This window comes from Oryza brachyantha, chromosome 3 (assembly GCF_000231095.2).
Source record: "Oryza brachyantha chromosome 3, ObraRS2, whole genome shotgun sequence".
In the NCBI taxonomy this organism is placed as follows: domain Eukaryota; kingdom Viridiplantae; phylum Streptophyta; class Magnoliopsida; order Poales; family Poaceae; genus Oryza; species Oryza brachyantha.
Window position 1 is genome coordinate 8962574 of NC_023165.2, and position 14227 is coordinate 8976800.

At 40.4% G+C, this 14227-nt stretch overlaps 2 protein-coding genes and 1 non-coding gene across 4 annotated transcripts; 1 reads left to right on the top strand and 2 right to left on the bottom strand.

Moving 5' to 3' along the window:
- Nucleotides 1-2503: 2503 nt before the first annotated feature.
- LOC102715742 (26S proteasome regulatory subunit 4 homolog) lies at nt 2504-6297 on the top strand. The gene is made up of 6 exons (XM_006649874.3): nt 2504-3133; nt 4508-4753; nt 5091-5260; nt 5379-5595; nt 5669-5809; nt 6008-6297. The coding sequence occupies exons 1-6, from the start codon at nt 2639-2641 to the stop codon at nt 6089-6091; spliced, it is 1353 nt and encodes a 450-aa protein (XP_006649937.1). The 5' UTR covers nt 2504-2638; the 3' UTR covers nt 6092-6297.
- A 325-nt stretch (nt 6298-6622) lies between these two features.
- Nucleotides 6623-6703, bottom strand: TRNAL-AAG. Its single transcript has one exon. It is a non-coding gene; the product is annotated as a tRNA-Leu (tRNA).
- A 3023-nt stretch (nt 6704-9726) lies between these two features.
- LOC102719095 lies at nt 9727-12599 on the bottom strand. Of its 2 annotated transcripts, XM_015834372.2 has the most exons (4): nt 12188-12598; nt 11062-11131; nt 10759-10829; nt 9727-10110 (listed from the first exon to the last, which is right to left on the bottom strand). In XM_015834372.2, exons 1-3 carry the CDS (start codon nt 12554-12556, stop codon nt 10777-10779), a joined length of 492 nt encoding a protein of 163 aa, XP_015689858.2. In that variant the 5' UTR covers nt 12557-12598; the 3' UTR covers nt 9727-10110; nt 10759-10776. The 2 variants fall into 2 exon arrangements, with proteins under 2 accessions (XP_015689858.2, XP_040378177.1); XM_040522243.1 differs by lacking the exon at nt 9727-10110 and having other exon boundaries at nt 10753-10829; nt 12188-12599.
- Nucleotides 12600-14227: the final 1628 nt, after the last annotated feature.

Here is a 14227-nt window from a genome sequence, read left to right on the forward strand (position 1 = left end):
CCTCTGTACTGGATATGGACAAGAAGACTGAGGAAATCAGGCGCAAGGTAACGATGTTGGGACCATCGTCAATCTACCCAGTGGCGAACTCAGAACAGAAATTACCAGGGGTCTAATACGTACTAATTATCTAATTTTTTACTTATATACTAATTAATATGATATAATTTAGTAACAATTAGATAATCTACCGGGGTCCTGGAAGGATACACGTAGGTTTGCCACTAAATCTACCAGATCCCTTGCAAATCAGGTCGGGCACTGTTTCATCACATAGGAAGAAATGTTTTATTGTTCGTTGAAAAAGAATGTTTCAGCTACCGAAATGGTTAAAAACACAATATGAAAATTTTTCGATAACAACATGGCTTATTCATCAAAGATAAAAATAAGAAACATAAAAAACCATTGCAACATTTTAATTTAACACAAACGAACATTAAAAATATTAACTGAAACATTAAAAATTACAAAAAAGGAGTATATTTTAGATCTGACTCTTCCTTCTGTTCGATGGCTATGAAACAACAACAAAGTGCCCAATGAAACATCTCAACCAACCCAAAGAATCATTGAAATACATTGGCCGAAACATCGACGTACTCGATGAAACTCTACTTGCGTTCATGTTGAGCAAGCACGGTGCATGCCAACACAGTGGCGGAGTAACGCTCCAATGCAGCAGCGGAGCGGACGAGCTGGCGAGAAGTTCGTCGAGGCCAGGCGAACGATGAGGGCAACGAGTCACGGCAGAGTAGGGCTTGGTGGGCGAGGATAGTGGAACCGAGCGAGAAAGATTGTGAGGCATGGCTGAAGTGGGACGTGGCTACACAACAGCACAAGGACGGTGAGACAAGCAGCGGGCGAGGAGAACTGTGACTATAGCGGAGTAGTGTGGCGAAACAATCTATTTGCTCAAATCAGGCGCTCGGGGAGAAACATTTTCGTAATATCTACCCTATCCCAGCTGGCAGTCACCCGCCCCTACGCTACCTAATGGACATTTTATATCATCCTGGTAAAATATTAGGGACAACCGGCGGAGTGGTGTTTGAATAGTTGCTACCTGACATCGTCTTGCTTAGGCTAATTATAAACTGTAACGACTTATTAATGATTAAAAATAATTTAAGTAAAAACTTTATATGCGTGGTCTTAACGATAAATAAATTATTTTAAAAATAAACTACGATGAAAAAACCCAAATTAAGTCCAAAAGTAAGTTTTGAAATTCAAATTTCTGTTGAATCTTATAAGTTGCAAGGTACAGATGAAAACGGTTCAGATAGTTTATGTCATCGGGATAAGTTTAGGAAAGGAGTCTCACACAGATATTTTTTGGATAGGATCGGATATGGATACGAATATGGATAATTTGTTTGGGAATGGAAATGAATATGGTAAGACAATTATCGGGCGGAAATCGGAAAGAGTTGAAAATTATATGGAGTTCTATTTGGATATCAGGTAAGAGAAATCAATTTTTAGAAAAAAAATATGTATATATACCTTGCTTTATGATATGATTGAATGAAAGACAAACTTTATATAAAACGGTAGGGTCGATAACTCTGTAGTTCATATCATTTTTATTTGAGATTGTTTAGAGGTCCAAATATTTATTACAAAATCTCATATCTATTTTTTTTAAAAAAATCTCGGATACATAATCCAAACAATCTCTGATAAAGACATGATCTACACCAAAATAAACTTTATGGTTAATAACTTTTTGTTTGAAATAATAAGGGGTACAAAACAATTATTATACCTTTCAGATAGGTGAAATTAAAATAATAGTATTTTATATAGACAACAAGTGCTCAGTAGATGAGATGGTAAGAAAAATATATGGGGAGGGAGAGATAGTGATATTTTGGTTCAAATTCAACGTACTGTGCACATATATCTTCGATAATATTCAATTCCATTTTTATCAGAGCTTTCAATTCTAATTCTAACAATTTCTAAAAAAATATGAAAAGAAATACAAGGAAACTTTTCATTTGCTTCCATCTCTACTTAAGCATAAAAGTTTTATATTAAATTGCACTTTGGGTCAACTTTTATTACCTAATTTTCACTTTAGACTGAGTTATTTTGGCATTGTTACGGTTTAAGACCAAACGGACAATTTTCTATATATGTCTAAGTCTAGCCTCTGTTTTGACAAATATATAGACTGCACTTACATAAGAGTTCACTAGTGTATCAAAGCAGACTGTTGATGTATACTAAAAAATATTTTGGGTGACCCAAACAACAACAATATCATAAAGGATGATCCAAAATACAATTCACTCCGGAAGGAGTGACATATACTCATTTTGGAATTCAAATTTGTTTGACAAAGAATGTATTATTGAAATACTAGTTATGCCATCTATCATTTCTTATTTAATTCTCTATTTTTTAATCTTTTCTTTTGATAGCTAATTTGTTTTTACTGCCAGAAATATACATATATTGAAACTGAGCGAGTCCCTAGAACTATCGTAGCTAGAGATGACAGACACTCCCAAAGTCCCAATTATCACTCTCACCCTGGCACCAAGACACTTTTATTTCCACCCTCCCTCTCCGATCCCCGCAACGCCCAAACCCTAACCCTTGTAGCGAAGCTAACCCACCGGCGGCGATGGGGCAGGGCACTCCGGGCGGGATGGGGAAGCAGGGCGGCCTCCCCGGCGATCGCAAGCCGGGCGACGGCGGCGCTGGGGACAAGAAGGACCGCAAGTTCGAGCCCCCCGCCGCGCCGTCCCGCGTCGGCCGGAAGCAGAGGAAACAAAAGGGCCCCGAGGCGGCGGCGCGCCTCCCCGCCGTGGCGCCGCTCTCCAAGTGCCGCCTCCGCTTGCTCAAGCTGGAGCGCGTCAAGGACTACCTCCTCATGGAGGAGGAGTTCGTTGTTAGCCAAGAGCGGCTGCGGCCCAGCGAGGATAAGACGGAGGAGGACCGATCCAAGGTTGATGACCTCCGTGGTACCCCCATGAGCGTTGGCTCGCTTGAGGAGATCATCGATGAGAGCCATGCCATAGTGTCGTCTTCTGTCGGGCCGGAGTACTATGTTGGCATACTGTCCTTCGTTGACAAGGACCAACTCGAACCGGGGTGTGCTATTCTGATGCATAACAAGGTATGATTCTGTAAAATTTTCCCTTCTCATGATGGATTGGTTAGTGGATTGGATGCACAGGAATAAGGCAGCAGTACTGTGAAAAATGCAGCGCTCATTCAAGTTTATTGTTTGGCAATTGGGTTGAAAAGTTTGGCGGATTGGCCCCATCATGTTACGTTCACTTTAAAATGTATAATGTTTGTGGTGGTGGTGGAAATCGTTCAGAGCTATTTTAATTTAAACATGCTGTGTTCAGCAATCTAGTAGCGTTAAGGTAATCAGTAATCTATGTTTTACTTTTGTTGTAAGATAGGCATGTGGTGCATATTCAGTATCAGCAAACTTGGTAAGAATAAATTTCAATGTCTCGTGGATTTCTTCAGAAGAAACTAAATGTAGCTTATGCTCATGCTTATGTGCCAAAATTTGAATTTTAAAACTTAAATTTGTAGTTGATTCTGAGGTTTTTTCATTGTACTTTATTTTACAACCTTTGCTTTTAACTTGCTAAGAACATGTGCATAAAAGTTTTATCAACAAATTATTTTTAATTCACTAATAAGTCATTTTGCTTATGCTTATTTTAAACGAAAAGATGATGCTGTGTTTGTCTATTGTAGTATTGGTTTATATATGTGATGTAGACTGATTTCAGGCTTGCAATAAAACCACCAAACTTACTTGAAGGACCATCTTAAATTCACATTTGTTTGTTTAATTGGCTGTGGAACTGTGCTGCCCATACATGTTTTTATTATCTACTACCTCTGTCCCAAAATAAGACCATTTTTAGCCATTGTAGTTTGTTCCAAAATAAGTTCATTTTTTAGTAATCATTGCATTGGAGTTTGTGAAAGTAAGGAATAAATGCATTGGGAATAGATAAACTAGGGAATTATTGTATTGGGATTTGATAAAGTGAAGGGTATTTTAGTCTTTTAGCTTTTGTATTGATAGATGTGTGATGAGTGAAAAATAAAGTTATTTTGGAACAAAGGGAGTACCTTGTATGTGAAGTTGCCACACTTCAAGTCTGCAAAGATCTAGGTAAACATATTATTAGGGTCCACCAAAATAATGTTCTGAACAGTGGCTAATGACTGACCACCAACTTTAAGCTCTAGATCCTTGATAGCAGTGGCTGAGTGGCCATATGTGACTCTTGCTGCCTTAGTCTGGAATGTCGGGGGGCTCTGTATGACTAAGAGTCAGTAAATTGAGATTGAACATCTTGGAAAAGAGTGATTAATATGAATAACTCTTGATATATCTTTATTCGGCGGTGAAAATTATTATGGCGCTGTTTTGATATGATGAACTTAAGCTTTATGCATTTCCTGTGAGATTTTTTTTTATATTCTTAAACCCACACTTGATAAATCATTTCTTCAGGTTCTCTCTGTGGTTGGAATTTTGCAAGATGAAGTTGATCCTATGGTTTCTGTCATGAAAGTTGAAAAGGCACCTCTGGAGTCTTATGCTGACATTGGTGGTCTGGATGCTCAAATTCAAGAAATTAAAGAGGCAGTTGAGCTTCCTTTGACTCATCCTGAGCTATATGAGGACATTGGAATCAGGCCTCCCAAGGGAGTAATCCTATATGGGGAACCTGGCACGGGCAAAACTCTACTTGCAAAGGTCTGTCTCTTTTCTTAGGGCATTGAAGGCTCGAGTTTCCATGTTTGACAACATTTCACTTTTATTCATTAATAAACTAGTGAACCTACTAAGTGCTACTCCACCCATTTCATATTGTAAGATTTTCTAGCCTTGTCTAGATTTATCCATTGATGAATGCTATAATTTGAATATATGTCTATATTCATAGAAAGTCTTATAACGCTAATATGAAATGGAGGGAGTAGAAATTTGTGTTCAGCTTTTGCATAAGATTGAAAAAGGTGCAAGTTTGGTAGTATATTAGTATAGATTTTTCCTAAAAGAACACTAATATCTTTTCCTGCAACTACTGCAGGCGGTTGCTAATTCTACATCAGCAACATTTTTACGTGTTGTTGGGAGTGAGTTGATCCAAAAGTACCTTGGTGATGGCCCCAAACTTGTAAGAGAACTATTTAGGGTGGCTGATGACCTTTCTCCGTCAATTGTCTTTATTGATGAGATTGATGCAGTCGGAACAAAGAGGTAGAGCATACTTAAAATGGAAATACGAATGTTGTTTGTATATGTAGGGAAAAATTAGGTGAAATTTCCCATGAAGTAGCTGTTGTGGGTATTGATGATCTTTTTTACCTTCTTATAGGTATGATGCTCATTCAGGTGGAGAGCGTGAAATTCAGAGAACTATGTTGGAGTTGCTAAATCAGCTGGATGGTTTTGATTCAAGGGGAGATGTTAAAGTTATTCTAGCAACAAATCGCATTGAAAGTCTTGACCCGGCATTGCTTCGACCTGGTCGGATAGACAGAAAGATTGAATTTCCTTTACCAGATATTAAAACCAGGAGACGAATCTTCCAGGTGCTTTTCTATAATATATTACCCTCTCTATCATTGGAAACCTGCCTTCTTATCACCAGTGCTTTGGGTGCAGATACACACTTCTAAGATGACATTAGCAGATGATGTGAACCTAGAAGAGTTTGTGATGACCAAGGATGAGTTTTCTGGTGCTGATATCAAAGCAATATGTACGGAGGCTGGATTGCTCGCTTTAAGAGAGCGCAGGATGAAGGTAGCCCAGCTTTGTTCTCTCAGCCAGACCCCTTTACTCATCTAGTGCCGTTAATATTAACCTGTCAAGCAGACTAGCATCCCAGTCCTTTCAGATCTTAGTTTGAGTTACACACAAAACATATTTGCATGGAATGCAAGTCTTTGTTGTACTTTTCCGTTTTACATTTCCTGTTCTTCTGATGTGCTGCTGCTTTAGGTGACACATGCCGACTTCAAGAAGGCCAAAGAGAAGGTCATGTTCAAGAAGAAGGAAGGTGTACCGGAAGGACTTTACATGTGAGATGTCCACCACTCATCAGCACCAGAATTACCTCCAGGACGAGGTTCAGTGTTATAGAGGAGAACTGGTGCTTGGTTAAATGCTCTGAGAATGTTTGTTTACATCCTTATTCAGCAATAACCAACTAAAGAAACCCCAATCCCCTGAACAATGTATGACTTCCTGGAATGCATGCAGCCACGGTTCAATGTTAATTGCTGGTTAATTAGAACTTACTGCCACCTGGATTGGTAAAAGTGAGGATTCGTGGTATATGGTTAACTTTGCCATGACTCAGCTTGCCAAAAATGTGGCAAGACACACAAAGTGTGGTCAACAATTTGTTGGCCACATTTTTGCCAAAGTTTGGCTCAGAGTTGAGCACATGACATGTGGACTGTGGCTTGCCACAGATACAGCAATCGACCAAACACTTCCAAAAAAAAAATGTGTAGTTTTGGCGAGTGGTGGACTATCGATTAATATTAAGGGACATTCTTGAAACATCTACATTAATATTCCGGTGGCAAGAAAATTCAACAAAAGTTGTTTTGTTGAGAGTGGGATTTGAACCCACGCCCTTTCGGACCAGAACCTTAATCTGGCGCCTTAGACCAACTCGGCCATCTCAACTTCTGTCAGTACATTCTCGGTTATCTATTTTGTCAATAGAAATGTTCGTTTAGACGATGCTCATATCAATTGTTGTCAATAGGAAAACTCGTTTCTCTTAATTGTGAACTTGTTGGCAATAGAAGTCGTGTAAGAGTTGATTGCCATCTCAACTTGTTGGCAACAGGAAAAAAAACTAGTTTCACTTGATTGTTGGTTGGTGTTGGGGTCGCCGTACCCAGCATCCAAACACACGTACGGTTTATAAAAGGGAAATATTAGTCTACAGAATCCGGGACAGGATACTTAACGAAATGTCATTGGTGTACTCCTCATCTATCCAAAGTGTTTTCCTCGACCACTCACTTGTCCTCACCCGACATGGCTGTACCACACATTTCCTCTTCCTCGCATTCTTCCCCATCCTGCAACTCCCGCATATTAACGAGAAGGACGGTGGTCAGCACCGAACTCATGGCTTCCTCCTCCGTCTAATGTTCACGGCATGGCAGTGCTCGCCAGATGTGGCCCTCCTATGGCTGCTATTCTTAGGCCGCTATTGACATAGATGGAGAGGAAGGCTAGCAGGGATGTCAGATCTGGACCTTCGATTGATACTTGACATGGTGTAGTCATTATGCTGCTCACCGATGTTGTGTATAGGTAATTTGTGCAATGTATCATCCTTGTCGTATCCATATATACTAGGTTTAATACCTATGGTATTGTCGCTGATACTCGAAGGTATCATTGATACCTAAATACATCAGCCGCTACCATAGGTATCAAGTACCAAGCCTAATATATATGAGTCTCAACTGGTACTTATTAGTACCGATGGATACCTATGGTACTATGGCCAGCACCTGTGGGTATCATGTCTAGCCTAGTACCAAGGTATAGGGAAGAGGGCATGTGTTGTGACCTCTTGATTGGTCAACAAGCCATCTACGTCAACACCCCATCTCCTCTTCTTCCTTTCCCTCCTCTCCTCGGCTCCAACCATTCTTCTCTGCTGCTATTGTGGCTGGCGTTCTTAGTCTCCTACGAATGTTGTTATCGTGCTTCATGCGTTAGTTAATGGTTTCTTTAAGGCATGTGGGCAAGCGCAAGGCTTAGGGTGAAAGAGTTAATCAAGGCCTAAAGGAGGGTCAAATAGACGATAAAACTTTTTGCTAAGCTAAAGCGGAAGTTGTAACATTCGGAAATTCCCTTTGAAACTTTCGAATGTAGCAATGCCACAAGCAATAGTAGCTACGAAGAACTTACAAATCACAACTAAGGAAAATAAACATAAAATAGAAGGCACAAGCGTAGCTAGAGTACTTACGGCATCAAAAACAAGCTAGAGAGTAAAAGAGATGCTATCATAGAAATATTTCAAGACAATGTTTTATCGAAGTTCCGATCCTTGAGGGAATTGTACTATCTGTAGAGGAGCTCACGAGAGTCTGGTTTCCATAAACACTATCCTCGGGGTTGCACAAATGCATTTCCTTTCAAATTTGAGACCCAACCTTTACAAACTTCTCTTGACACACCACACATAACTTGGTGGCTTAAGGAGTGATGTCTAGGTGTCCTCAACCGCCAAGAGTAAAAGTTAATACCAAACGCTCAAACCAACTACTTTCACACACAAATCCAAATTTCATATATGTGGAGAGGGAAAGTAAGAAAGCAAGGCTCAAAGTGAATATCAAGAAATCAAACCAATAGTCAAATGAGCGCTCAACGAAAAAACCAGTCAACGTAGCTTGGAGGGATGGAGGGTCCCTCTCTAAATATGGTCGTTGGAGGCAAAATATGTTCTCTACGAAACTTTCGAAGGCACCTTCGGAACTTCTAAACAATGAAGTTAGAACAACCACCCAAAACTTAGAAATCTAAGCAATTTCTGGAAAAACTTCTCAAAACTTATTGCCATTTTACAAAACCGAAGGGACCAAAATCATTCGGAACTTCCGAAGAGAACCTTGGAACTTCCGACGATTTTGCTGAACTGAAATCAGTGGCTGACTACTACTCAGAACTTCCAAAGGAAACGTTTAGAACGTATGGTGATTTTACAGAACCGAAACTCAGATGCACATAACTCTTTAGAACTTCCAGCGATTTTATACAAGTGAAAACCAAGTGCAAAAGACCTCGTTGGAAGTTTTTGGAGCTGTCTTCGAAACTTCCAGTGAGCACATTACAACTTTAAAAATATAGAAAGAGGGAAACTTTAAAAATATTTCTCAGCACCTAACTCATTCTTAAATTTTATTACAACACATCTTTGTATAGTACAACATTACTAATGGCTCAAAATGAGTACTCACACACTACAACATAATTTTATCGATTCCCTTCTCTTTTCAACACGGACATTGCAATAACTTCACCATCACGGGTACTAATCTTTTCCTTCGTCTAACTCACATAGACATTAGTCATCGCAATTAATTATCATTAGTCACTAAAATAATTAAGGAGGACAGGTCAAAGACGTGGACTAGCGAAAAGGAAAATGAGGCGCACTTGAGGTTAGCAACATAAAGTACCTATCAACTGGTTTACGTGTCGTAGTCATTCTCTTTATAAAAAGAAAAACAGTCATCGAATTTGATGAGCACAAATATTGGGCGAAATTGATGAGTACGGATATTGGTTCTCTTGGATGGTACACAGGTACATTAGTATGTCCATACAACATTCTGAACTCTTGTACATCGTTGCTTTCTTCCTTTATAGGTTTTTTAGTACAAGCTTATATTTAACAAGTATGCTTATTGCACGGTTCAAGTTTTTTATGTTTTGTAATTGGACATCTTACCTTTTAAAAATATTTTTCTGATTTCCTACATGTTGATATTTTAAAATTGTACGTATTTCTTACGTGTTCATAATTAAAGAAAATTATCATTAATATATTATTACCATCACTTTGTGTATATATCGTATGTTAACTACCACATATATTCGTTGACAAGTGATCCCAAAGTCATTCAGCACCCACCATCCCCACTACTTTTTATATGTATATAGATTGGGCACAAGCAAGATCCTTGGATTCAGGTTGCAGGACGAAATGAGAATGCATACTGCCTCCAATCAATTTTATTTGTCGTTTCAGATAAATGATTAGGTCTATTCCCTTCCTAATTTAATTGTCCTAAACGACATATAATTACGCCTGGAGGGAGTAGGTGACAACACAAAATAATCAAATACCTGCTGATGCCTCACATGCTCAGTGAAAGTGTGATAGCCATCCTGAGAATTTTACATTTGAAATGATAATCAAATTTGTAAACCACACCCACAAACGAGAATAGAGCATCGTAGATGCTTTAAACTATGGGGCACGAAAACAATCTCCTTGATAGAACCGTGTGTTTGAAGCATCATGAGGAACTTGTCTCGCCTTGCTAGTTTTGTAGTTACTGAAAAGTAAAATTGACTTCTTAAACTTGCCTGAATCATTTGAAATGGAACAAGCAGTAGTACATAGGTGTTTCAAAGAATATATACTTCGCTATACAAAGAGCACAAAAGCAGTGTCATTTTCGCACATGTTTTAAGATCAAATTATTATATAACCCTGCTTTTATGTAGTACAAAACGAAATCAACAGAATGTTAAGTCTAAGGTGAAATAATAGTATACAGTCCTTGAGAAAAAAACCGACTCTGAGGAGTTCCATCTATTTAGTTGTATGAATACATAAAAATAGTATATATCCTATACCAAGAGATCAATTAATACCTCCGTTTCATAACAACTTTCTAGTATTGCCTAGATTCATATGGATGCTAATTAATACATATATGAATAATATACATTTGATCAATAGATGAATTAGGCATAGCTAAAAATTCTTACAATATGAAATGGATGGAGTACATGATTTCTAAAATTCTTTAGTGTGAAACGTCTGAAGCCCATTCTATGCTAGTCAGTCAGCTAGACTAAATGTGTTGGATTTGGACATCCATGAATCTGTTCAATATCTGGAACTATAATGGTAAAGTAGGAGATACCAGAAAGGAGAAAGTTGTGAATCTTAATGGCACATAGGACATGAAAGTTACCTTTCTAGTAGCATGTGCTTATTTGCCTGTTTCCTTAGAATCATCTGAATCTGAGTCACTAGCATTGTATCCTGCAACAAGACAATATGTAAGGTCCATAAACAGTACAAACGGTGGTTTTTTATTTTATTTTTTTACCTTCACAGACCAAAGATACTGAAGAAAAATGAAAAACACACATCAGAAAAGGCAAGCCAGAGGTACTGGGAAAAGGGAGTACTGAAGGGTCCTCGAATTCTACTAGAAAAGGGAATACTGAATGGCCTTAATCATAGGCAGGATATTTGAGAGCAGGTTGTTAACCTGGGCGTTTGCTGCTAACTTTCCAGACTGTAGATCGGTATCGTGATGCTTTCTCCATCCAAATTTGAGCCTATATAATAAAAATGTCATTCCTGAGCCAATAAAGATCTTTAGCAAAACAACAGTAAGAACATAATGCATGAAATCCAAAAGACAGAAACAGTAAGAATGCTCAGTTACAAGCCCTATGTTAATAAAACTACTATCAGGCACAGTTACAAACCCTATGTTAACAAAACTACTATCAAGCTCCAGTGCAAAATACAGAATAGGCATGCTTATGCTACTATCCAATCTTATCTGTTTAAAACTTCATTCTCTTTTCCTAGGAATCCATACATGCTACCAGTTATCATTTTTCTATCAAAGGGTCCTTCACAACCAAAGAAAGGGTGCCACATTTTCAATTGATGTGCTTAGTGGGATGAAGTTTGGTCTGAAGTTTTAACTCAATGTTAAGAAAACTCTAATCTATGTTGTACTCAATGTGAATGTGAGATAGCTGAAACTGGCATATCCACATTCATGGGAAGACTGGAAAATTATTACCAGACATATTTCCATTATAGTCTTAACCATGATAACACAATTGTAAGAAGACGATTTATGATTAATCCTGTTGTTCCCACTTAATAAGTTCAATTCATCGGTGTAACGGTTGCAAATGTACCGGTAAGCATGTTTACGAGTAGATTACAAGCACAATTGAACTGATTTTTTCTCCAGTGGCAGTGCTTAGAAAAGAAGCTCACTAATTAGCTATCGGCTGAAGAAGTTTTATCAGCTATATTGTATCAGGGTTATTTTTTTTTATAGAACAGGTAAATCCATTACCCGACTTTGAGAAAGCCCAGACAAAAACATACAAGATTCTTACAAAGGAAAAAAAACAAAACGAAGTCTGCAAGCGAGTAAAGGGCAGATGCAGGCTGGGGTTGTATCAGGATTATGACAAGGAGTCTATGAAATTCATATCGAATTTTATTCTAACAAACAGATGCAAATACAGAAGTAAGACGTAAATACGCTGATTGACTGATCGATCCATAGGGAAGCGACTCAATATTATCAGCTCTCATATTCAGAGCCGACCGAAGACTCCAGATAAGGCGATGGAAGGTCTCACCTTGTGCTCGTTCTTGTTGACGCCGTATCCGCTGCGGTACATCTGGCCGACGAGCACCTGCATGGCGGCGTCGCCGGCGCGTGCCTCCTTGAGCGTGTCCTGGAACCACCTCCTCGTGCAGTCAAGCACCACCTCGGAGAGCGGCACGCGCTCGTCCTCCTGCAGCCCGCACGCCGCCGCCAAATCCCTCACCTCCGCGCGCCCGCCGGAGCTGGCCCCGGGGCCGGCGGCGTTCCTGGGCGTATCCAGCGGGGCGGCGTGCGGCTTCGGTGCCTTGCCTTCGGCGGGGCGGGATCGGGGGCTGCGGGCGGAGGGGCGGAGCGCGGCGCGGATGGCGGCGAGGCCGTCGGCCGGGAGGCGCTTGGCCATGCAAGGTGGGGGTTTTCTCTCGGGAGGGGAGGGGAGCGGAAGCGGATTCGTGGGGAAAGCGGGGGCTTTTGTGCGAAAAGGCGGGCGACGAGGCGTCCTCGTTTGTGAAAGGTGGAAAAGTTGGTGGCGTGTAACGGAAGAGCTGGAATAAGAGCATGGTCATTGCTCTTTTCTTCTCGGATTTGGATTTATACTGCTATGTTAGTTCTAGTATATAATGATTTTTAAAGGTAGAATATATATTAATAAAGTTGGTGAAATTAAATGGAGAAATATTGTGATGAGTTGAGAAGAGAATTTATGTAAGAAATTTTAGTGATAAAGTTTATGATTGGTTAAAAAAAAGAATATTAGGGCTCAGAAGCTATTATGTTTTTGGGATAAACCTTGAATGGTAGAATTTGTTATAGCGATGAGTTACAAGTCTAGGGCTCTAGACTGCCTTGATGCCATAAATCACCATTATATAAAAAGGCTATGATTTAATATAAAAATGATATTAAGAGATTTATCAAAAAATAGAGTGAAGTGCACCAACGGTCTCTAAACTAGTGTGTATGTGTCATCTAGGTCCCTAAACTCTCAAAATACATTTTTGGGTCCTCGAACTTGTCCGAGGGTGTCATATAGGTTCAAACGGGCTCTAACCCACTCCATCCGCTGACGTGACATGTCACAGTGGCGTCTACGTGTTGGTGGGGTCACGTGGGTCCCATATGTCAGTATCTCTCTCCTCCTTATTCTTTTCACTCCCTAGTCTCGTAGGCGTCACCGTGGCATGCCACGTCAGCGGATGGAGTAGGTCAAAGCCCGTTTGAACCTATATGACACCTACGGACAAATTCGAGGATCCAAAAATGCATTTTAGAAATTCAAGGACCTAGATGACACATACACACAAGTTTAGGGACCGCGGTGCACTTCACTCTTAAAAATACTTTTAAATAGCTTTAAAAAGATATTTTAAAAAATATAGTTTGAACGATAATAATAAGAGAAAACCTACGGGACGGTATTCCGCGTGTCCGCTCCACATTCATCCGCCTCCGCCCCGCCCGCCCATCTCTGCACAAACATGTGGCAATCCTCTAATAAAATATCATTGATGAGTGTGAGTTCCATACATCTTACCATCGATTTTAAAATGTCATCGTCAATTCTATTAGAGAATCTCTAATAGAGTTACCAAATGACTCTCCAAATTAAAATCTAAATTAAAATCTGAAGATTTAGCCTAAAAAACGTCTTCCAATAGACTGACCAACCAACCGGATGGTAAGCTATCCGTCCGGCCAATCCACCCTGCAACTGGCCAAATTTAACGAGCCATGGCCCACGCGTGGGTTCACACACAGTACTATACTATTCTTAGTACTGTACTACTACAACAATAGTGGGTCGCCGCCGGGGAGCCGCCATCGGGGGTTCGCCGCCGCCGCCGCCGCCAGGAGGGTCATCGCCGGGAGCCGCCGCCGCTGCCGCTGGGAGGGTCATCGCCGGGAGCCACCGCCGCGTCCGGGGCCGCTGACTCGTCGACAGATCTAGCCATCGCCGTCGCCGGCTCGTCGCTAGATCTATCCGTCGCTGTCGCCGGCTCGCCGCCTCCGCACCGGCGCAACGCCGCGGGGCCTCCCCGCCACCGCGCTGCCCGGCCTTCCCTCCCCGCGCTGC